The sequence below is a fragment of the Podarcis filfolensis genome (assembly GCF_964270895.1).
Source record: "Podarcis filfolensis genome assembly, chromosome: 10".
Taxonomy (NCBI): domain Eukaryota; kingdom Metazoa; phylum Chordata; class Lepidosauria; order Squamata; family Lacertidae; genus Podarcis; species Podarcis filfolensis.
Genome location: NC_139612.1, coordinates 72,011,113 through 72,033,349, shown reverse-complemented (window position 1 = coordinate 72,033,349; position 22,237 = coordinate 72,011,113). Strand labels below are relative to the sequence as shown.

The window sequence follows — 22,237 nt, the reverse complement described above, 5'->3', positions numbered from 1 at the left end:
GTAATAGTGCCACTGTATTCTGCTCTGGTCAGACCTCACCTGGAGTACTGTGTCCAGTTCTGGGCACCACAGTTCAAGAAGGACACTGAGAAACTGGAACGTGTCCAGAGGAGGGCAACCAAAATGGTCAAAGGCCTGGAAACGATGCCTTATGAGGAACGGCTAAGGGAGCTGGGCATGTTTAGCCTGGAGAAGAGGAGGTTAAGGGGTGATATGATAGCCATGTTCAAATATATAAAAGGATGTCACATAGAGGAGGGAGAAAGGTTGTTTTCTGCTGCTCCAGAGAAGCGGACACGGAGCAATGGATCCAAACTACAAGAAAGAAGATTCCACCTAAACATTAGGAAGAACTTCCTGACAGTAAGAGCTGTTCGACAGTGGAATTTGCTGCCAAGGAGTGTGGTGGAGTCTCCTTCTTTGGAGGTCTTTAAGCAGAGGCTTGACAACCATATGTCAGGAGTGCTCTGATGGTGTTTCCTGCTTGGCAGGGGGTTGGACTCGATGGCCCTTGTGGTCTCTTCCAACTCTATGATTCTATGATTCTATGATTCTATGATTCTATGATTCTAGATGAAGTCCTCCTCATGACTTCCAGGTAGTTCTCGGCTTTCTGCTCAGGTTTCCCTGATGCCACAAATCATCCTCTCTCTTCCCTAACCCTGTATTGCAAGGGGTTGGCCTAGATGGTCCTTGGGGTCTCTTCTGGCTTGACAATTCTTTGATTCCAGCTGTCCATTGCTGCTTCCTTCACTTTCTCTTCCTGCTCACCAAGTGCTGAGTTTCAAACTGGCTTCTTCCGTTCTTGCACCTTTGCCAAAGCCAGTTGTGTGATGTCAGAACCTGGGCACACCTGGTTTGTGACATCATGGATTCCAGGAAAACATGGTGGAGGAAGCAGCGCCCGAAGCTGGCAGAAGGATGAGCTGGTGGCTTCTCCTCATTCTGGCCCTCGCTGATTTCTGGCCCACCCATGCTGGAGACCCTACCTGCAAGTAAGTGCCAAAATGGACCAATGTAGCAAGGAGGTAGGAGTCGATAGAGGCATTCCCTCTGGATGTGGCCTCTGTGGCAATGGAGGTACAACTGAACCCGAGTGACCTCTTCCTCCCCAATCTATATCCCCCGCGGTCTGCTCAGTGTCCTGACATCTACTTAGGAAAGTCAAACCCTATTCTTGGAGAGAGCACAAGCACCTGGAATCTTTTGCCTTTGACAGAAACGTTTTCAGATCCCTGGCATTTAGATCAACTGTGAGTTGCCCAGGTCACTAGGCAAAGTGAAATCTCCCACAGGTTTATTCTAGACTAAACAGGTATATTATACAATCATAAAACTGTGGAGTTAGAAAGGACCCCAAATGGTGTAGCATGGGGGGGCAGGCACAGGGGCAGCTGCCCTGGATGCAAAATTTGTTAAGGGCACAACATTTCAACACTCGGTGATGCTTCAGTACAGCTGTGTGCTTTTGTCACTGGGCTCAGCTGAAAATGACTTCTCCATGTGAAGCAGGAAGAGATCTCTCCAGAATGACTCTTCTTATCTCTCCAGCTGTGATCTCCTGGGTGACACGGATGCCTTACAGTTATATGCACATGTGCACTCTGTCTGTTTCCTGCCCACCCCACCCCCTCTGTGTGGCCCCGGGTGATGGAAACCCATGCTATGCCACTGATCTAATCCAAGCCCTTGCAATGTAGGAATCACAGCTAAAGAATTCCGGGCAGAGGCTATCCGACCTCTGTTTACAAAGGAAGGAGAGTCCATCACCTTCTGAGCTTATCACTTCTACTCTTGAGCAGCTCTCAAGAAAACTCTCCCTAGTGTATAGTCAGAATCTCCTTTCTTGCAGTTTGAATCCATTGGTTCAGGTCTTCCCTTTGGAGCAACAGAAAATAAGCTTGCTCTGCCTTCCATGTGGCGCTACGCACCACAGTTTGTTGGCATTGCATTTTAAAAGAATACAACACACAGGACCCTCAGCAACTATCTATTGGGCATCAAAACAAGCAGGTAGCACATAGTGTGAAAAGCATAAGAAAGGAAGTAAATTCCTTGAGGGATGGAGCCTCCAAACTCCTTTCGGTTCTACAGCGGCAGCAACACATGTGCGGCTGAAAACTAATGAAAATGTTCCTTTCCAGGGGAGCCTGTGGAAGACGTCCGCTGGCGGTCAGTCAGTACTTGAGGAAGGCCATGAGTGGCACTGACGTCCTGCCAGGAACATGGCCCTGGCAAGTCAGCTTCCAGTACCCAAACCAAGCTGGGCACTGGGTCCATTTCTGCGGAGGTTCACTCATCAGCTCTCGTTGGGTCCTCAGTGCAGCCCACTGCTTGAAGATCAAGATGTAAGCCAAAGGAGCAGCTGCTCCTCGGGTAGGAGAACATGGCAGGGTCTACAAAGCAGGCAGCTTGGGGGCATCTCATGGAAGCAGAGTCCCATCTTCTGTCTTTGCCCAATATGGAGCGTGAAGGTCTCTTTAGCTGTGATGGGTGAAAGCCACTGCTAGATCAGTCCTTGGGGGATCTGTCTCAGTTTTGACATTCTGAAAGCAAGAATCTTGTCTTTAGGGCTGCTGAAAGTGCAGTCTGACCATGAAGAGTCCTCTCTCCTTCTGCAGCTTCCAGCAAATGGATTTCAGAAGCATTGCAGCCTTGAACCATTGAGGCAGAGCAGAGCCGTCATGTACTTTAAATGTATGGCATTTATGCAGCCCTTAGAGTGACCCAGGAGATGACCTTGCCAGACAATGAGCTGGTTCCTTCTACCCTTTTACAAACCCCTCCCTTTCTCCTTTCTAGCCCCTTAATCCGATGCCCCTTCCCACCTGGGTCACAAAAGACGTGAAAAAGGGTCCCTGGCCAGACAGCTGGACCAAACTCCTTGGCGCTGACTTGCCTCTCCGTCTTATTCCTCCATCAGCTGAGCTGTGTCAGGGTTGGGGCTCTAGGCCTTTCACGGGAGCATCCAGACCTCTTTGGGTAACCTTTCTGCGGTCCAAGAACATTGTCCCACCAGCAATGAACCTATTCTTCCCTTCCAGATTGAGAAAAGTCTTTAAGGTGGTGGTTGGCATCACCAAGCTCTCACAGCCTGGTCCCAATGCCCAGCAGCGCTGGATAAAGAGGGTGGTGGACTACAAACTCTATGAGGACGACGAGTCGCTTCTCTACGGCCTCTCTGTGGTGGAGCTGATGGAGCCGGTCCGCTGCAGTGACTACGTCCAGCCGGCCTGTTTGCCTGACGACAGCGTGGTACTTTCGATGCTCACTCATTGCTATATCAGTGGCTGGGGCGACATGGGTGAGGAAAGTGAGAGCCCCAGGATCTCCCCACGAAAGCAGCCCCCTGTGAGGACTGACCCCACCCTGGGAGATCAGAGTGCAAATATGTCCCATGCCTTCAATGCCAAGTGTAACAAACACACAAGAATCGCAAGAACGGTTGTGAACAAATGTCTGGTCACAGAAGGTGGTGGACTCTCCTTCCTTGCCGAGGTTGGGTGGCCTTCTATCCCCGCATTGCAGGGGGTTGGACTAGATGACCCGGGACCCTTCCAATTCTAGGATTCTAGGATTGGAATGCCCATTTCCTTCTTTCAGGAGCTGTCTCCAAATCCCAAAGTCTTACCATCCTCCACCCAGCCCATGACAGGAAAACACCGTATAACAAGACCATATGTCCCTTCACGTATTTGGGGAAAACACTGCTGCTCATGGGGGGAGCTTCTGCTACCTTCTCTTCCCTCCTTGCTTGCAATGAGAAGGCCCTGGCCCTGGTGGAAGATAGTCTGACTTCCTTAGGGCCCGGGACCTCTAAACTATGGTTATTCATGGACCTTAAGGTCCTCTGCGGGGCAGACCAGGAGAGGCGGTCCCGTAAATATGCAGATGACCAAAAATAGCTTTAGCATGTATAATGAAATAAGAATCCACTATATCTATTCAGACCAGGTCTCTCCATAGTTTTCAGTTTAGTAATAAGTTGTAATTCAGCAACTTCTCTTTCAAGTCTATTTCTGAAATTCTTTTGTAATAAGACAGCTGCTTTGAGATCCTGTATTGAATGTCCTGGGAGATTGAAGTGTTCTCCTACTGGCTTCTCTGTCTTGTGATTCCTGATGTCAGATTTATGTCCATTTATCATTTGGCGTAGGGTATGGCCTGTTTGTCCAAGATAGAGAGCTGAAGGGCACTGCTAGCACTTGATGTTAGAACACAATGTTAGAAGATGAGCAATTAAACAAGCCTAAGATGGTATATTTGATGTTGTTGGGTCCAGTGATGGTGTTTTCTGGATGTCTGTGGCAGCAAAGTTGGCATTTGGGTTTATTGCAGGCTCTGGTACCAGTGTCCATGTTAAGTCTGGTTGCTGTATTATTGTGGGTGAGGAGTTGTTTAAGATTGGGTGGCTGTCTGTAGGCAATGAAACGTCTTCCTCCCAGACAATGACAGTTCTCTTTCTCAAGCTCTGGGAGGAAGACCTTATATAGTACTCAGAACAATCTTAGTTGGTCTCTAAGGACAAAAAAATATATATTTATTTCAGCTGCGTCAGACCAACATGGCTACCTACCTGAATTTATTTACTGCTTAGGTTTATATCCCAAGTTTTCTACAAGGAGCTCAAGGTGGCAAACATAGGTCTCCACCCCTTTTCATCATCAGGACCAGCCCTGTTAGGTAGGTTAGCCTGAGAGTGAGAGACAGCAAAATAAATATTGTTGCATAATCCTCAGGCTATCTCTGAGGGCTTGGAGGGCAGTCATCTTGACAGCTGCCTTTGCTACGTGGCATTGATCGAAGGGTCATAAATCAACATTCTCCGTAAATATCTCTCATTTAATTCCTGGATGCAACTGAACGCTTCTTCCTGCCTTCCACTCACAGAGCATAAAATATCTGGCATCCTGCAAGAATCAAAGGTGAAACTCCTTTCCCTACAAACCTGCGGCAGCAAGAGCTGGTGGAAGCGGAAGGTGGCCGATGAGATCGTGTGTGCTGGATACGAGGAAGAAGGAGGCAACAGCCCCTGTGAGGTAGGCAAGGGCCAAAGCCTTCCAGGGCTACTGCTGGAGAGGAGAAGGGAGAACTGGATCTGACCCAGCATTTTCCCATATTCCTAGTCCAGCTTCTACAGACCCACAGCTCTCTATTGAGCTACGCTGAGGAACCAGCAGCTGGGTTTGGGTGGCACTGTCCTTCTCCAAAAGTGGCCAGCTGCTCCTTAGAGCTTCCTTTCCCCAGAATGTCCATCTGCCCACCTGCTGACCACCTCCATCCATCCTTTGTTCTCCCCACACACAGACTGACATTGGTGCCCCGCTCATGTGCCGGGAAGCAAGGTCTGAGCGCTACTGGGTGATTGGCGTTGCCAGCTTGGGGGTGCCCATCTGCGGCCAGGTGAAGCGGCCGGGCATCTACATCTCCACGCAGCACTACCTCCACTGGATTGAAAGGACCACCCGGGAGAGGCTCTCTGCGCCCAGCCGCCAACCACTCCTGGCACAGAGCCAGGCATCAGATGCAACCACACCCAGCAGAAAGCAGAACCGTAGGGCTTCGCCCGTGGCCACTGGCAGGCCTTGGCCCAGGCCCGCAAGACGGCTCACAGCTCCCTGCACCAGTCCCACCCAGCAGGGTCCTACACCACCATCTGGGCGGCTGAGACACACAAGGTGGCACCCCAAGAAGGGAAGGCCCCCAGGCCAGGCCAGGCCTAGTGCCAAGCCAAACCAGGGGGCAGCACCTCCAGGCTATGGGGATTTTTACAGCTGGGATCAGGGGTACATTAACCCCAGGCCTCAAGCTCAGCCACCAGTTCTGCTGCCCGGGCAGCTGCCGCCATGAGGGGAGCATGGCATAAAGTCAAAGCAGCCAGGACGCCATTGATATGTATAATGTACCTATGAAGATATGTGAATGAAGGCAAATTGATGAGACTTTTTGGACTTTGGGCAGTGGGCACCAATGGGTTTTGTGCCATCGCTGGACCCAATAGGTTTTGTGCTGTCGCCGGACCCAGATTTGTTGAAAAAAGACCCAATCCAGGACCATTCTTTGCCGTTTGTTCTTTGTGTCCCCTTTCTTTGAGTGGTTTAAAAGATGTGATGCAATTGCAGCAAGGTTTCTCTTTCAACTTTTTTTGCAAACCCTTGGCGTCTGTACCCACTTAGGGGGTGTTACATTTAAATCTCCCACTCTATGATCTAAGAAAACCACCTCTGCATGTCTCTTCCTGGAAACCAAGGTTCCCATACAGCACAAATGTAAGAAGGGCTGCTGTTCCCCCCAGTGCTAGTCCTGCTCAGAGGAAAGCTGCTGAAATCAATGGGCCTAAGTCACGTTGGCACTGGGCAACAGAATCATAGAGCGGTAGAGTTGGAAGGGACCCCCAGGGGTCATCTAGTCCAACCTCCTGCAGTGCAGGGATCTCAGCTAAAGCATCCGTGACAGATGGCAACCAAGTTTTCTGGAAATTTATTAATATGGAAATTGATTATTGATTAGTCCCCCTTCTGTGTCTAGCTGTGGTTTGCCAGTAGAGCCAAATGCAGACTTGTTTTAGCAGCTGGATGAGGCCCACAGAAGGCTCACGTATCCCTGGTCGAGGGATCCCACACCTGCCCACTGGCTTATAGGATTCAGGACCAGCTTTCAGCAACAAAGATAAGCAATGGGTCTTTCCCCCCACCCCACCCCCTTGACCTGTTGCACTGGGTAGATGAAGCAGGTGTTGGTGTAACCCCTTTGACCTCAGTGTTTACTGGTGAACAGACATAAGAACCTAAGAAGAGGCTGCTGGATCCAGCCCATGGCCCATCTGGGCCAGCATCCTGTTCTCACAGCGCATACCACTCAACCATCACACCTTGAGCAGGACGTCCCAGAATTACAAAAGCCCTTCCAGCTTCTGTTTGGATCCCAGGATGTCCCAATTTTCGGAAATTGCGCCTGGATGCTATTTTCAACAGACAAATCACATCTATGTCTTCTAAAATTGTATAGTTACTTATCTCTTTGGCCCGGGGTGTGTGTGTCCCATAACTCCTTACCTTTCTCTGATGAAAAAAGGGACATCCTAAGGAAAAGTGGGACATTCCGGGATCAAATCAAAACCTGGGTCAGATCCTGTAAATCCAGGACTGTCCTTGGAAAACGGGGGTCCAAGAGGGTCCGCTGTTGTACACAATTTGAGTGTGCATGGGTAATGAAGGGCAAAAGGGGCACACGGAACAGAAAGGAGCCCTTTGCACACACAACCTGTCTCTAGAACATAGGCTTTAGAGCACAGTGCCAGTGCTTCTCTTTCTAGGACTATAATGGGTGCCTTGCCTTGGCACTCTGGCACTCTCCCTTTTTTTTTTTAATAATGTTTATTAAAGTTTCAAAAAAGTTACAAAAATGTGAAAAAAGAAAGATAAAAAAAGAAAAAAAGAAAGAAACAGAGAATACAAAATACAGAAAAATAAAAACAATTAAAAACATTTCCATCTTTCCATGTCTTGTCTTTCATTTACTTATTTCCCTGACCTCCTCACACCTCCCTTTTTTGTATTCTACTTCAATTAAATATTTCAGCAAATCCTTTCCAGCTTGGTTTTTATCCTACTAGTTTATCTTAATGTTATAATTTTACACTCTCGTCTTTCAGCAGTTAAAAAATCAATTTTTACCTAACTTTTATATCATTTCTGCTAAAACTACATTACTTCATTCCAACATCCTTCTAACATTCCTGGATTTTACAATGTTTCTGTAGATAAACTTTAAATTTTTTCCAATCTTCTTCCACCAACTCTTCACCTTGGTCTCGGATTCTGCCAGTCATCTCCGCCAGTTCCATATAGTCCATCACTTTCATCTGCCATTCTTCCCGGGTGGGTAGATCTTGTGTCTTCCAATACTTTGCGATGAGTATTCTTGCTGCTGTTGTTGCATACATAAAAAAAGTTCTATCCTTCTTTGGCACCAATTGGCCGACCATGCCCAGGAGAAAGGCCTCTGGTTTCTTCAGAAAGGTATATTTAAATACCTTTTTCATTTCATTATAGATCATCTCCCAGAAAGTCTTAATCCTTGGGCATGTCCACCAAAGGTGAAAGAATGTACCTTCGGTCTCTTTACATTTCCAACATTTGTTATCGGGCAAATGATAGATTTTTGCAAGCTTGACTGATGTTATGTACCACCTGTAAATCATTTTCATTATATTCTCTCTTAAGGCATTACATGCCGTGAACTTCATACCTGTGGTCCATAACTGTTCCCAGTCAGCTATCATAATATTATGTCCAACATCTTGTGCCCATTTAATCATAGCTGATTTCACCGTTTCATCCTGAGTGTTCCATTTCAACAGCAAGTTATACATTCTTGACAAATTCTTAGTTTTAGGATCTAACAATTCTGTTTCCAATTTTGATTTCTCCACCTGAAACCCAATTTTCTTATCCAAATTATAAACCTCCATTATTTGATAATAATGAAGCCAATCCCGTACTTTGTTTTTTAGTTTTTCAAAACTCTGCAGCTTTAATCTGCCTCCTTCTTGTTCCAATATCTCCCAATATTTTGGCCATTTGGCCTCCATATTGAGCTTTTTCAGAGCCTTTGCTTCCATTGGTGACAACCACCTTGGGGTTTTATTTTCAAGCAAATCCTTGTATCTTATCCAGACATTAAACAGTGCTTTCCTGACAATATGGTTTTTAAACGCTTTATGTGCTTTGACCTTATCATACCACAAATATGCATGCCAACCAAATACATTATTGAACCCTTCCAAATCCAATACATCAGTATTTTCAAGAAGTAGCGGCACTCTGGCACTCTCATAGGCACAAGGAAGGGCACCCTGTGCTGCAAAGAATGGATGTTGCAGTTGGCCAGCGCCTGCAGGGATCAGCATGACAGAATGCCCTCTCCATGGGGCACAAAGTCGGGTGCAAGCCTTACTCTTTCCATGCTTCTGGGCACATAAACATTTTTCTCAATCAGAAGGGTTGTTCAAGAGAAGAGAAGAGAAGAGTAGAGAAGAGAAGAGAAGAGAAGAGAACTTGTGATGATGTCAGACTCTCCACCTGCTGATCTAACAGATTTTCCATTTTGTGATGTCATGGATTCCAGGGAAACATGGAAGAAGAAGCAGCACCCGGAGCTGGCAGAAGGATGGGGTGGTGGCTCCTCCCTGTTCTGGCACTCGCTACTTTCCTCCCCACCCATGCCGAGGAAAGCACCTGCGAGTAAGTGGGGGGAGAGGCCAGACATGGTGAGGAGGCAGGAGGGGGAATCCCACCCACCAACTCCTTCTGGATGTGGTCTTGAAGAGGACCATGGCTGACCCATGGCTGACCCATGGTTGCTCTCACTCCCCTTCATTGTGGTGGGTCAAAACTAGCATGTAAAGACAGAGTCTGTTCTCAGAGGGCATCTTTCTCCCTCTCTCAGAATACTAGAATCCATCTGGGTCACCCAAGGAAGCGGAATGGGGGACCAGTCAGGGGGACAAACAAAAGGAAATATTTCTTTTCTAGAAAGAGGACAGAGGGAGGGTGGGAGAGAGAGGTAGAAAATAGCTTACTAATTTGGATTTGCTGAACAGTCCATTTTTGCCTCTGGCCCCACCCACCATTGAGATGTGGCCCTCAAAAGACAATGTGGCCCCTGGCCTGGAGAAAGTTCTCTCCTCTGCCTTAAAAGCCTGGGAGCGATGGGCATTTGGGAGGCATCCAGAGGTGCAGCTGGGCATATCCAATTTCATCCCTCTCTTCCCAAGATGGCCAAGAGGAGGGGACTGACCAGTATTGGGGGCAAACTGGGGGGAGGTGATATATATGCAATGTCTCTGATCCTCTTTAGAATGCAATCTGTGTCTTGCTTTTCAGCGGAGTCTGCGGAAGGCGTCCCATGGCGGGCACCCATACCCTCCTCCGGATTGTGGGCGGCAGCAACGTTCTCCCTGGAACGTGGCCCTGGATGGTCAGCTTCCAAGTCATTACACGGAAAGGATATGTCAGTTTTTGTGGAGGCTCCCTGATCAGCCCTCGATGGGTCCTCAGTGCAGCCCACTGCTTTCAGAAACCAAAGTAAGCAAAGGGTTCCCAAGAAGTGTTGTCACGGGGTCTGCAAACCTGGCACCCAGGGTGGGGGCATCTCATGGGAGCAGAGTCTCACCTTCTGCCTTCAGACGGGTGGCTGCTGTCAGCATCGCAGGGCGTCAAAACTCAGAGTCATCCTCTTAGGACAATGGAATTGGAAGCCCAGGAAAAGCCCTGCAGGTATGTCCAACAGGTCAATTGCAATTGACTCATCAATTGCGGGACTGATCTTGGTCGATCGTGGGCTGAGAAAGAAAATCCTTTCTCCGCAGCCTCGAACAAAGCAGCAGCTGTTGCTGCTGCCACCATTCTCATGCAAGCCTGAGCTCCTCCTTCTCCAGCCGAGCCTTCTTCCTCCAAAGTCAGCTTGCCTTCCTTCCCCACCACCTGCTCTGCGCTTTGGGGGTGGGGGAGAGAGGGCTGCTTTGGGAGCGGGGAGAGAGAAAAGCCCTGTGTGCTTCTACTATCTCCTCTAATCCATGTAAAGTAATGTAAAAACATTTCTTTATTTTTCACTCTATAGGACGTACCGGACCATAGGACGCACCTTGTTTTAGAGGGGGAGAACAGGGGGAAAAGATCCCCCCCCCCTCTGCTCAACGCCCCTTCAGCGAAGCGGCAGGAGAAACAGAGCCCCTTCCATTTCTCCTCCTGCTTCATTGAAGGAGCGCTGCGCAGAGAGGGAAAACTTTGCTGCACCTCTCCAGCAAAGCAAAGCCTGGAGAGCAAGAGGGATTGCTGTGCACCGACCCCTCTCGCTCTCCAGGCTTCAGTGAAGGCAACCCGAAGCCTTCGGAGTGCAGCAGGAGTTTCCACTGCGCTCCGGAGACTTCAGGCGGCTTCAGCGAAAGCAACGTGAAGCCTCCGGAGCGTGGCAGGAGCACTCCCTCTGCACTTCGGAGGCTTCACGTTGCTATCGCTGAAGCCAAGGAGCCTGCATTCGCTCCATAAGACGCACACACATTTCCCATTAATTTTTGAAGGGGAAAAGGTGCATCTTATAGAGAGAAACATACTGTAGTTTGACTTTTCTCACTTGTTTAGTTACTTGTCCATCCGGTAACTATTTGGGTCTGTCATTATGATATCCAAACATAACTACTGCATTTGTGAAATAGAGATCCATTTATTTATTTATTTCATAAACTTAAATGACTTCGGAGGGTGGTAAATCACTGCCAGTATTTGATAGTGGATAGTAGATCACAACTGACTTGAAGTTGGACATGCCTGGTCCAGCGGTTCTCCTGCAAAACTTGAAAGGACACTGGGACTAAGCTGGCCCCCTACTCTTTGATTCATGTTTCTGAGACTCATCCTATAGGTTCTTTCAACTATGAAGTGTTACTGAAGTTTTCAGTTTCAGGCCCACAAATCTGCAAACTGGACAGGCCTTTCTGGAATTCTTTTGAGAAACTTTTGCTCCAGAATTTGCCACTCCAGAGTTTAACGAAAACAGCAGAGGTAGATGAAAAGTCAAATTTATTACACTTAAAAAAAGAAGAGTAATTGGCATATTTACTAGAGGTTTTAAACAGAATTAATGAATAGCAATGTGTGTAAGAATGCATGCGTTGGGGTAAAGCGTCCTGTAAAATGCAATATTTCATGAAAAGAGTGTACATAAGCAATTGGTTTAGGGGCAAATTGCTCTGCAAAAATGTGTACATTAAGAGAAATTTACAGTAAAACAATGATGAATTTTTACGAGGACTTTTTAAAAAAATGACGTGGAGAAGATTAGAAACATGATAGGAACCAAAACCAACACCCCAAATGTAATTTCCAAAGATTTCACTCCACCCCTTCAGCAAAGTCATGGATCAAACCAACTCTTCATCGCTCCACTCATAACATCGCCCCAGTTTGATCAGGGACCACCAATGAGTAAGTTGTTTGCGTTTGGTTTTCCAGATCCACCTGGTGGCATCATGCAAGAAGGGAGATATGCAGCTCAGAACCAAATTGGGGGAGGGGAATGAGGCAAAGGGCGGTGAGGCCTGCCTGCTCCCCTCTCTCCTCAGACCCAGCTGTGCTCCCTGTACTCCAACATCCAGCCAACTTCGGCTGACCTTCATTTTTTTCAGGAGCACAGTCCCCACCCTGTGCGTATTCTTTGTTCCAGGGACATACCATGGATAAGACTGTCCATTGGTGCCAACCGCATCTCCAGCCCCGGCCCCGATGCCCAGAGGCGCTCGATCAAGAGGCTGGTGAACCACAAGCTCTACAGGCGTGATTCTGGCAACAAAATACACAACGACATTTCCTTGGTGGAGCTGAACGAGCCAGTCAACTGCACGGACTATATTCAGCCAGCCTGCTTGCCAGACGAAAGTGTGGCGGTTTCCTTGCTCAAGCACTGCTATGTCAGCGGTTTTGGAACCATGGACCCGAAAAGTGAGATCTGCAGGGAAACCAGGCCCCCAGAAGGAGTGGCCTGGATGTGTGCCTAAAGTAAATTTGCAGACCACACCTTCCCTGCCGATCAGTTTCGCCAAAGAAACATAATAGCAATGGTAGTCAGGGTGTAAATTATAGTGGCCGCAATCGCAGTCTAGAATTTCGATTCCTGCGTTGCAAGGGGTTGGGCTGGATGACCCTTAGGGTCCCTTCCCACTCTAGGATACTAAGTTGATAGTTACGGTTGGGCTGTGTACATCAGAAGCCCTGAGTCTTAGGGGTGAGGCAGGTGTGTGCATGTTTCACATGGCAGAAAGGGATGGAGATGGTTGGTTTTGAGAGCCATTCCACTTCACGGCTTCTGGGCAGATCGCCTTCTCCAGACATAGATGCTTGCCCCCAAAACTCAGCTTAGTAATGATGGCTTAGCACGCAGAAGATTGGGTAGGGCTGGTGGAAACTCCTGTCTAACGCTGCAGTCGCTCAGTGTATGCAATACTAGGACAGATGGAGAGATAGGGAGGGAGAGATGTGGCTTCAGGAGGAGAGGAAACGGAGAATTTTGGGGTCTCTAAGGGCCCCTAGAAACCAGGAGCTCACCCTACACTGCAGCCTGACGTACCCTTGTTTCTGATCTCACCCCAGTCCATCAACCAGGTTTTGGGGGGGTGATATTGCTGCACCTGCCTTCATGTCTCTCTCCATTAGTCCTGGGGGTGCAAGTTGTGTGGAGAGTGAAATCTGAACTGAGACTCCCCCTTCCCCCACTTTCCCTTTCTGCTCTCAGCGGGGGAAAAGCCCGATATCATGCTGGAAGGTTCTGTTGACATCATCCCCACGGCGACTTGCAGCAGCCCGGTCTGGTGGTCCAAGCTGATCCTCGAGGAGAACATCTGTGCTGGACGCTTGGAAGGAGGCGTAGCTACATGCAAGGTGGGTGAAGCTCTGACAAAATCAAGGCTACGGGTTTGGCTTGGGAGCGAAACCTTCCGGTGCTCCTGGAACAGCAGAGCACTTGCTCTGAACATGCAAAACTTCCCTGTAATTCAGCCTCCAGCATCACAGGCAGTAGCTGTGAGAGAAGGAAAAGGCCACTCCAAGGACAAATCCTTGGAATGCTGCAACTGGCCAGAGCAGAAAATGCAGGGCGAGATTCACCAGTGGAAAACTTGGCATAAGGCATTCACATAAACTTAAATGCTTGGAGTTCAGGGGTCTTCCTTAACAGACACAGGGCAGATGAAAATGATCCCCTTTGCCCTCAGCATCCCTCCAAGCTCTGCTCAAGAGGTCGCCACCCTTAGCATCTGGACTCAGAAGGCGTCACAACCCAAGGAGGGGCCACTGCCTCACTGGTGGATATGAGTCCTTTACTGCCCAAACCACCAAAAAGGTCAGCTCAATTTTACGTTAGATATGTTAGTTTCTGTTTGCCACTGTGCAGCTGCTTAGAGTCACAGGACTCTGTTTACATTCCAGAGACAGTCCAGGCTGTTGGACGTCTCACGGGAGACGGGATGTGACGTTAGTGGCTTCCTGTTCCTTTGTTTGAGTTGCTCTCTGCTCTCACAGAGAGAGGATGTATTTTTCTTTGCTCTCTGCGTAGCTTAGTAATAAAGCACAGCATGTAGCCATAAATCTCATCACTTCTGCATGCTGCTGGAATCTCTACTGGATGGAAATGTGCCTGAGGCCTCATCAAAGGCTCAGGTCGATAATTATTCGTCGGGAGGAAAATGAGCTTTATCAGTTTGGCCGAGTGGAGATCCCAACAAGATATTTGCCAAAAGAGAAAATCCCACAGTGGAAGGGTGTCACCAACAGTGGCCAGATTTCTGGAGATGCCTCAAGAGACTGACGGTGGTGTTCTAGTGATGAGCATAGCTGCACTCCAAACAGCTGACCTCAGTTCAGTTTTCAGCAGATACAAAAAGCCCTACTTTGTCCTGGTTGGCTCGAGCGTGGTGCTGAGAAATCCAGGGTTGCTGATTCAATCCCCATATGGGACAGCTCCAAAGAGTTGGACTAGAGCAGGGGTAGGCAACCTAAGGCCCGAGGGCTGGATGCGGCCCAATCGCCTTCTCAATTCAGCCCACGGACGGTCCGGCAATCAGCATGTTTTTACATGAGTAGAATGTGTGCTTTTATTTAAAATGCACCTCTGGGTTATTTGTGGGGCATAGGAATTCGTTCATTTTTATTTTAATATAGTCTGGCCCACCACATGGTCTGAGGGACGGTGGACCAGCCCATGGCTGGAAAAGGTTGCTGATACTTACCTGGCAGGGGAGACACCTTGATCATGAAAAAGGTTGCTGACCCCTGGACTAAATGATTCTCAGGGACCCTTCCATCTCTGCGATTCTATGACCCTCAATATTCAGAGCAGTGGCTCTGTTTCTGAGCTACAGCCTTCCCTTAGATTAGATGAGCTTCCTTGGAAGTTCACCTAGGTCAACCATCAGCTCAATGGATGGTCCAGGGTGCAGGATGCAACTCTGTGATGCTTCCAGCTCTTTGATTTTGCAGCTCCCAACACCTTCCAAAGCGCCAGTCCTTACACATTGCTTCATCCTGCCAACAGCAACAGATTATTTGCACAAGCGAAAGTGCTGTTACAGGTCCAACACCACAGCCGGAGTTTTCATATGACATCTTCACAAACCTTTCCTCTTACAAAGCTACACTTCTGAACCATCTGGCTGTCAGCACGCTCCTCCTCACAGGAGCCTTTTCTCTCCCGCTTGCAGGGCGACAGCGGTGGCCCCCTCATGTGCCGGGAGCAGAGGTCCGAACGCTACTGGTTGGTTGGAATCACCAGCTGGGGACCGTCCTTCTGCGGCCAGGAAAAGAGGCCGGGGGTCTACACCTCCACACAGTTCTACCTCGACTGGATCAGGAAGACGACCAAGGAGGACTTTTCCCTACCCAGCCACACACCGCTAATGGCAGAGCCCCAGACTACGCCACGGCCGCACCCACCTCCAAGGCCACAGCCCCAACCAGGACAAAATGGGAATTTGCTATATCCCAGGCCCCCTCCAGCAGCCTGGTACACGAACAGGCCTTGGCCACCCCCCAAGACCCGCCCTCAGCATCGTCCCACGCTCTGGTATACGAACAGACCCAACTCCCGCCGTACACGGTATAGGCAGCGGGTAAGGTGGCGTCTGAGGACAAGGGCCCCAGCTTTGCACGCGCAGATTTACAGGCCGTGGGTCATGATTCACACACCCCCCACCATGGATTGAGTTCCAGGCGCGGGAGCCACCCAGGAGCCAAGTTTCTTACAATGGAAATGGTCCCTAGCTCAGCCGCTGGAAGAGTAGCAGTCGAGGACTGATAAGGACTGCCAGGCTTGGGTGGCAATGCCAGGGGTGGGCATGGTGGGTGGTCTGCCCCTGCCAGATCTCAGAGCCCACAACCCGTCCTTTGCTGGTCCTGGCTTGAATATGAAGTTGCATCCAAATGGGGACTTAATGCTGTAAACAGCTTGTTGGTGACACTTTTTAACAAAATCAAAATATCAAAGTTCTCAAAATGAATAAAACCACGAATGAATGGATAAACAGGTGAGTGTTGGTGTGCTGCTTTTTGCAACCCAAAGCAACAGCTCTCCTGAATCATGCTTGGGAGGCTGTAAGGTGAATTATTTGTGTCACTTGCTGTGATCTACTTCTGATATTTCAGCTGCAGATCCAGGCTGTTCCCAGGGTGCTGCAATGCTCTATTGGCTAAGGCAGGTCTACCTGCACCAGGTGAAAGGGATTCCTGAAGTCATGGTGCTCCCTGGAGTTGCAGCTAAACCTCGTTTTCCAGCCACAGGTGCATGCTTGAAAGCTCCAGGTCCAAACAGTTTTGTTTCTCTCCCAGCTCTTTCCCAGGCAAAATCTGCATTTTACCACTGAATTGGAGGCAATTGTTTCCACCAACTCAGCAGTAAAATGAGGGTTTTCCCGGGGGGGGAGAGAGCCAGGACAAAAGCCCCTGCTTGGACATGGAGCTTTAAAGCCCTGACCAAAATGCACCACCAAAGGAAGTCAGGAGGAGGCCTGAATGCCCTTGAGCCAGTCACTGGCCCTCAGCTTAAGCCTACTTCAAAAGGCTGTTGTGTGGGTTAAGGGTGGAAAGGGAGAATCATGTCTGCCATCATGAGCAACATGGGGGACAGGAGTGGGATAGAAATGCAATAAATAAAGGTATTGTTATGTTCTGAGCTTGGATCCTAGAGCAATAGGCAGGTAGGGTCTGTGAGATAAGAAATGAGTCCAGTGCGCTTCTGCTGCCACTCAGTTTGCCAGACTTGTAGCAGAGTAAACACAGCGTGTGCTCTTGTGTGCGAGCATGCAGGAAAAAAGAGTCTGTATGCAGCTTCTCCTCTAATCTAAGAAGCTTTATGTACAGCAGCAATAAATCAGAATCTCCGGACACGGCATCATGTCTCCCTTCGTCTCAGTCAAAACCGAAAGTAGACTGAACACAGAACAAAGAACAGATCCCCGATTGGAGACAAACACACCCCAGTGGGCAGGATGCAGACTCTGAGCTGTTTAACCCTGTAAGCTCTGGATCTCCTCACACCCCCTCTCATCCTGCACCGCTGGGGGCACGTAAGCATACCACTTACTCCAGTAGCAACCCTGCACGGAACTCACTGTGTCTCTGGAAGCTCAAATGTTTAGTAAACCCATCTGCCATATTCTGCTGGCTTGGGCAGTACTTCAGTTTCACCGAGCCTGTCTGGACACTCTGACACACATTTTGGAAACGTATGTCCAAATGTTTGGTTCTGGACTTGAACTGTCCAGACTCTGCCAACTTCAGACAGGGTTGATTGTCTTCCCAAACAGTGATCGGCAAACAACAACCCCCACAGATTTCTTGGACCAAACAAGTGTAAAACTTTAGTTCCCTACAAAGCTCTGACAATGCACTGAACTCAGCTTCTGTAGAGGCAAGAGCAATGAGACTTTGCTTTCGGGACTTCCACCCAACTAGAGATTGCCCAAACTTTTTTACCATCCCAGGCATGGACTTCCTGTCTTTCAGATTCGCCCAATTGCTGTCAGTCCAGCAGCTGAGCTGTACTTCACCCTCAGTTGACAGTTTGAGACAGAAATCTTTGGTATCCTGCAGGTAACGCAGCACCCTCTTGATACCATTCCAGGCACTCACACTTGGCTTTGTAGCCTTCCTGCTGAGCAGATTGGTAGCAAATGCTATGTCTGCTCTGCTCCGCTGGGAGAGATACAACAGACTACCCAGAGCTGACTGAAAGATCTCAGCATTTTTGAACTCAGCACATTCCCCAAGCTGACTGTCTTTCACGTACCTCATCTCCATGGGTGTTCTGACCCCTGCACATTCAGACATTCTGAACTTCTCAAGCAACTGTTTAGTCTTGCCTTTCTGACTGAGCAAGAAGCTTCCATCCTGGGTTGTATCAAACTGGACACCTAGATAAATTTTCACTGGACCTAGGTTTTTGAGTTGGAAACGTTTTCCAAGCTCTTTGGCAAAACCTTGAACCTGCTTCTCGGTCCTGGCCACGTAGATTATATCACCCACAAACACCGAAACTAGCTCCTGTGACTCTCCTGACCCCTTTAGGTACAGGCAGCTATCAACAAGACTCCTCTTGAAAACCATGCTCTGCAAGGCTTCGTTCAGACTCAAGTTCCAGTTCCTGGCCGATTGTTTCAGACCATAAATGGACTTGTGGAGCTTCCATACTTCATCTGGCCTATTGCCCTCAAACCCTGGAGGAGGGAGCATGTACAGATCCTCCTTCAGGTCTGAGTTCAAATAGGCAACATCGACATCAAAGTGATGCACCTGATGACCTAAGCTAAGAGCATGTGCAGAGTTTCACTTCTGGAAGTAGGACCATACACTTCAGTTTAATGCAGCCCCTTCCGCTGTGTGAACCCTCTGGCTACCAGTCTAGCCTTGTACTGTGGTTCTCCAGTTGCTGTGGGTTTAAGATGGTAAACCCAACGACTGCTCATGGCGTGCTTGCCTGCTGGCAGCGTCGTGATGGAGAACATGCCTAGAGACTCCATTGAGCTCAGCTCTTTCTTCATTGCCTCTTGCCATTTCCTGGCTTCTGCTTCAGGCAATTTCTGAACTTCCTCAAAGCTCTCTGGTTCACATTGAGCCAGACCAACCCACACGCTAGTGACCTCAAACCTTTCGGGTGGTTTTCCCTTTGTAGTGAGAGCTAACCACCTGAGCACTACTTCAGGTACCCCCTCTGACCCACTAGGGCCAGCTAGAGTGTCCTTGCCCTCAGAGGACTCCCCCTCTGACTTACTGCATCTTCTGGACTTATCAACTGGACCTGTGGGCGCTGAAGGTGCACTCCTTTGCTCTAGCTTAACAGCTTTAGGAGATGCCCTTTCCTGTCTCTGCCCTTGGTCCGGGACCTGATCCTCAGCAGCAGGATCAATTTCAGCCTCTTCCTCCTCAGCAAAGTCAAGCAGACTCTCTGAGAGGATGTCAGGATTCCCATGGATACGTGTCCACCCACTTTGCTCACAGAACTCAGCACTCCTGCTAACTAGAATCCTAGACTGATTACCTTTGGGATAGGCAACCCCCCCCGGTCCCTGGCTCATACCCACAAAAGATCAGCACTTGGCCTAGATCGCAGCTTTTCACCGTTGCCAGGTGAAGCGGCCAGGTGGTGGTGTGACAACGTGTCTCTTTCAGTTCTCTTGGGGCCTCTCTGAGCCTTCCCATGCTTGGCAGCACCTCTAATCTGGTTGCCCTGGGAAACGGCCTTGAAGGCTTCCTGTGGCTCCACTGGACACTGTATAACCAGATGGGAATCAGAGCCACAACGAAAACAATGAGACGAAAAAGCTTTCACTGTTTCTTCACTTCTCCCTGCACCCCCTACACCTGGATGCAGGACAGCCTGGGCCTGCTTGCCCTCCATCTTCCTGCCAGCATTGTTCCTCATCACACAACCTTCCCGAGATAAACTCTAGTGTCAGCTGCCCCATGGCATGGTCTCAAAGGTCAAACACAAATTCTCATAGCTTTTATCCAATGAGCTCAGAAGAATGTAAACTTTTAATTCTTCAGGGAAGGCCACATTGAGCTGCGGCAGTTTACTGAACGCAGCCAGCATACGCGTAATGTGGTCTCTAACAGGTTCTCCAGGACGTAGTTTCATCTTAAAAGACTCCTTGTCACATGAATCTTGGCCCCTGCTGTAGTGCGTAGGTGCACTCTCTCCAGAGCCTGCCAGATTGCCTGTGAAGTCCCTAGCCCATCAACGTGGGGCAATTGGGAAGAGTCCAAACTGAGCACCAGTTGACCCATCATTCTCTGGTCTCTCCTCAACGCAGCAGTGGCTGTTACTCTTGCAGCTGCAGCTGCACCAGCTGGTGCAGGGACTGGGGCATTCTGCGTACAGTTCCAGAGCCTCTTGCCTGTAAGCAAGGCCCTGACTCTTCAGGACCAATCCTCCCAGTTGTGCCCATTGAGCCTCTCAAATGGGACATTGAAGGTCTCCTGAGCCTCTGCCATCTTCTCCCCCGGGGCTTAGCCTACTCATGCTCCTGCCAGCCAGTCCTTGAAGAGGCGATCTCCAGTGAGGTCCTTCTTCACCAGCGAGTTTCACTGCCTTGCCTTAAGCACACAGCATGGCAGGATCTCTAGCTGGACTTCTCTGCAGCTCTTCACACACAGACACAGCACAGGCATGACTGAAAACCTCCATAACCTGGAAGGCTAGCCCCCATAACCTGTGAGATAAAGAATGAATCCAGTGCACTTCTGCTGCCACTCAGCTTGCCAGACTTGTAGCAGAGTAAACACAGCGTGTGCCCTTGTGTGCGCATGCAGGAAATAGGAGTCTGTACGCAGCTTCTCCTCCCCGTCCCTTTAAACCACTATACAATACGGATGCTGAATGTATGAATGAAGTTTGTATCTGCATACTACCGGCTGCCGCCCAATCAGGAGAGCTCAATTTTGACAGCTAGCCAATGGTGGGTATCGAACAGCAGCTCCTAGTGGCAAGAAGCTCAACCAGCAGGGAGCTTCTTTTACCATGCCTTTGCAAAATTGTCCAGCTCAGCTCTGCAAAACTGGTCGGCCTTCCACACTTCATTAAGCCCCCTGCTGAGCTAACAATGGGTTCAATGTATTAAAAGGTTATTAATTGGTTTCAATCATTCAAAGGTTGTTACAATGTATATTTGCTGCTATCAAACCACCGTAGCTTTTATTTAGCAGCTTGGAAAAAAGGACTGAGCTTTGGAAATTCATATGAAATCCATTTCTTAGCCAATTCCTTTAATTCCAATGCTGTTTTCCTCCATGTAGAAAGCACTTTCACCCCTTCACCCACTACCATTACCCGAGGGACAGGAAGTCACGTAGGCAGAGAGGCTTGAACTGTCCGCCATAACCCTCAAGCCTGAGATCACGTACACATTGCCCCTCCTCGAGAGAACACCCCAGGGCGACATTAGCAAGGTTATCAGGCTTGCCTAAGTATCAGGCTGCACATCTCTGGACTAGCCCATGGACAAAGATGTTTCCCAAGTGCCATTGAATTTTGACTCTTCTTTTTGAAATCCAATTTTCTTATCTGAGTGAAATTGATCATTGTTGGTGGTATTGTAACCAGTTAGTAACAATACTGTTTGATTTCTTTATATGATTTCAGTTTTTTTAAAAATCATTTTTATTGATTTTCCAATAAAAACAGCCAATCAACATGTCCATATCATAATCCAATTAAAAACTAAAAACTAAAATAAAAAAGACCAAATTGTAATCCAAATTTTGATTATTAATTTTTCCGGGCTCCCCATAGTCTGGACCTCTGAAGCATATCTCCAAATCTTCAGTCCTGCCTCCTCTCATTGTTTTCATATTTTCCACATCCCAGTCTTAAAGCTTTAAAGTTCTCCATTCCTGGCTCTGCGATTCTCAGTCATGTAAAAATCATATATCCTTTTGTCCGTCGATCACAGCTTTATTTGTGTATATATATTTTTTCAACTGTCTATTTGCCAGTGCAGCTTTCCCTGACTCCATTCCAATCTTCCAATCTGGGCTGTTGTCCAAGTCTCTCATCTGAAGTTTAATGACGCAGCAACTCCCAAGTTGTTAAACCATTCCAATCCGGGCTGTTGTCCAAACTTTTCATTTGAGATTTAATAACATAGTAACTTCCACATTGTTAGGTTCTTACTGTAAATTGTTGAGCATACTGTTTGCAATATTGTATTGTAAATGAACTGTATTCCACAGATATAAGTCATTTGGCAATCATTCAGCCTCTCAGAGACCACACAATCCCCCCTCCGGGCCCTAGAGGGGGAGCTGCCAGACATCCATTCAGCCTTCTCTCTCTCTCATAATGAAAAACTTCTGCAAACAGCTGCACTATAAAAAGGTAAAGGTACCCCTGCCCGTACGGGCCAGTCTTGACAGACTCTAGGGTTGAGCGCTCATCTCACTAGAGGCTGGGAGCCAGCGCTGTCCGCAGACCCTTCGGATCACATGGCCAGCGTGACGAAGCTGCATCTGGCGAACCAGCACAGCACACGGAAATGCCGTTTACCTTCCCACTGGTAAGTGGTCCCTATTTATCTACTTGCACCATGGGGTGCTTTCGAACTGCTAGGTTGGCAGGCGCTGGGACCGAACGACGGGAGCGCACCCCGCCGCGGGGATTCGAACCGCCGACCATGCGATCGGCAAGTCCTAGG

At 48.6% G+C, this 22,237-nt stretch overlaps 2 protein-coding genes across 4 annotated transcripts; both read left to right on the top strand.

Moving 5' to 3' along the window:
* Positions 1 to 840: 840 nt before the first annotated feature.
* LOC310742999 (acrosin-like) lies at positions 841 to 6,058 on the top strand. The gene is made up of 5 exons (XM_083573021.1): positions 841 to 995; positions 2,145 to 2,348; positions 3,045 to 3,304; positions 4,891 to 5,039; positions 5,308 to 6,058. The coding sequence occupies exons 1-5, from the start codon at positions 886 to 888 to the stop codon at positions 5,848 to 5,850; spliced, it is 1,266 nt and encodes a 421-aa protein (XP_083429147.1). The 5' UTR covers positions 841 to 885; the 3' UTR covers positions 5,851 to 6,058.
* A 3,048-nt stretch (positions 6,059 to 9,106) lies between these two features.
* On the top strand, positions 9,107 to 16,072 carry LOC310743003 (acrosin-like). 3 transcript variants are annotated; one of them, XR_014538768.1, is made up of 6 exons: positions 9,107 to 9,245; positions 9,888 to 10,088; positions 12,226 to 12,500; positions 13,291 to 13,436; positions 13,769 to 13,896; positions 15,254 to 15,365. XR_014538768.1 is itself a non-coding variant. In XM_083573033.1 (5 exons), the coding sequence occupies exons 1-5, from the start codon at positions 9,136 to 9,138 to the stop codon at positions 15,752 to 15,754; spliced, it is 1,233 nt and encodes a 410-aa protein (XP_083429159.1). In that variant the 5' UTR covers positions 9,107 to 9,135; the 3' UTR covers positions 15,755 to 16,072. The 3 variants fall into 3 exon arrangements, 2 of the variants coding, with proteins under 2 accessions (XP_083429159.1, XP_083429160.1); XM_083573033.1 differs by lacking the exon at positions 13,769 to 13,896 and having other exon boundaries at positions 15,254 to 16,072; XM_083573034.1 differs by lacking the exons at positions 9,107 to 9,245; positions 13,769 to 13,896 and adding an exon at positions 9,286 to 9,385 and having other exon boundaries at positions 15,254 to 16,072.
* The last annotated feature ends 6,165 nt before the right edge of the window (positions 16,073 to 22,237 follow it).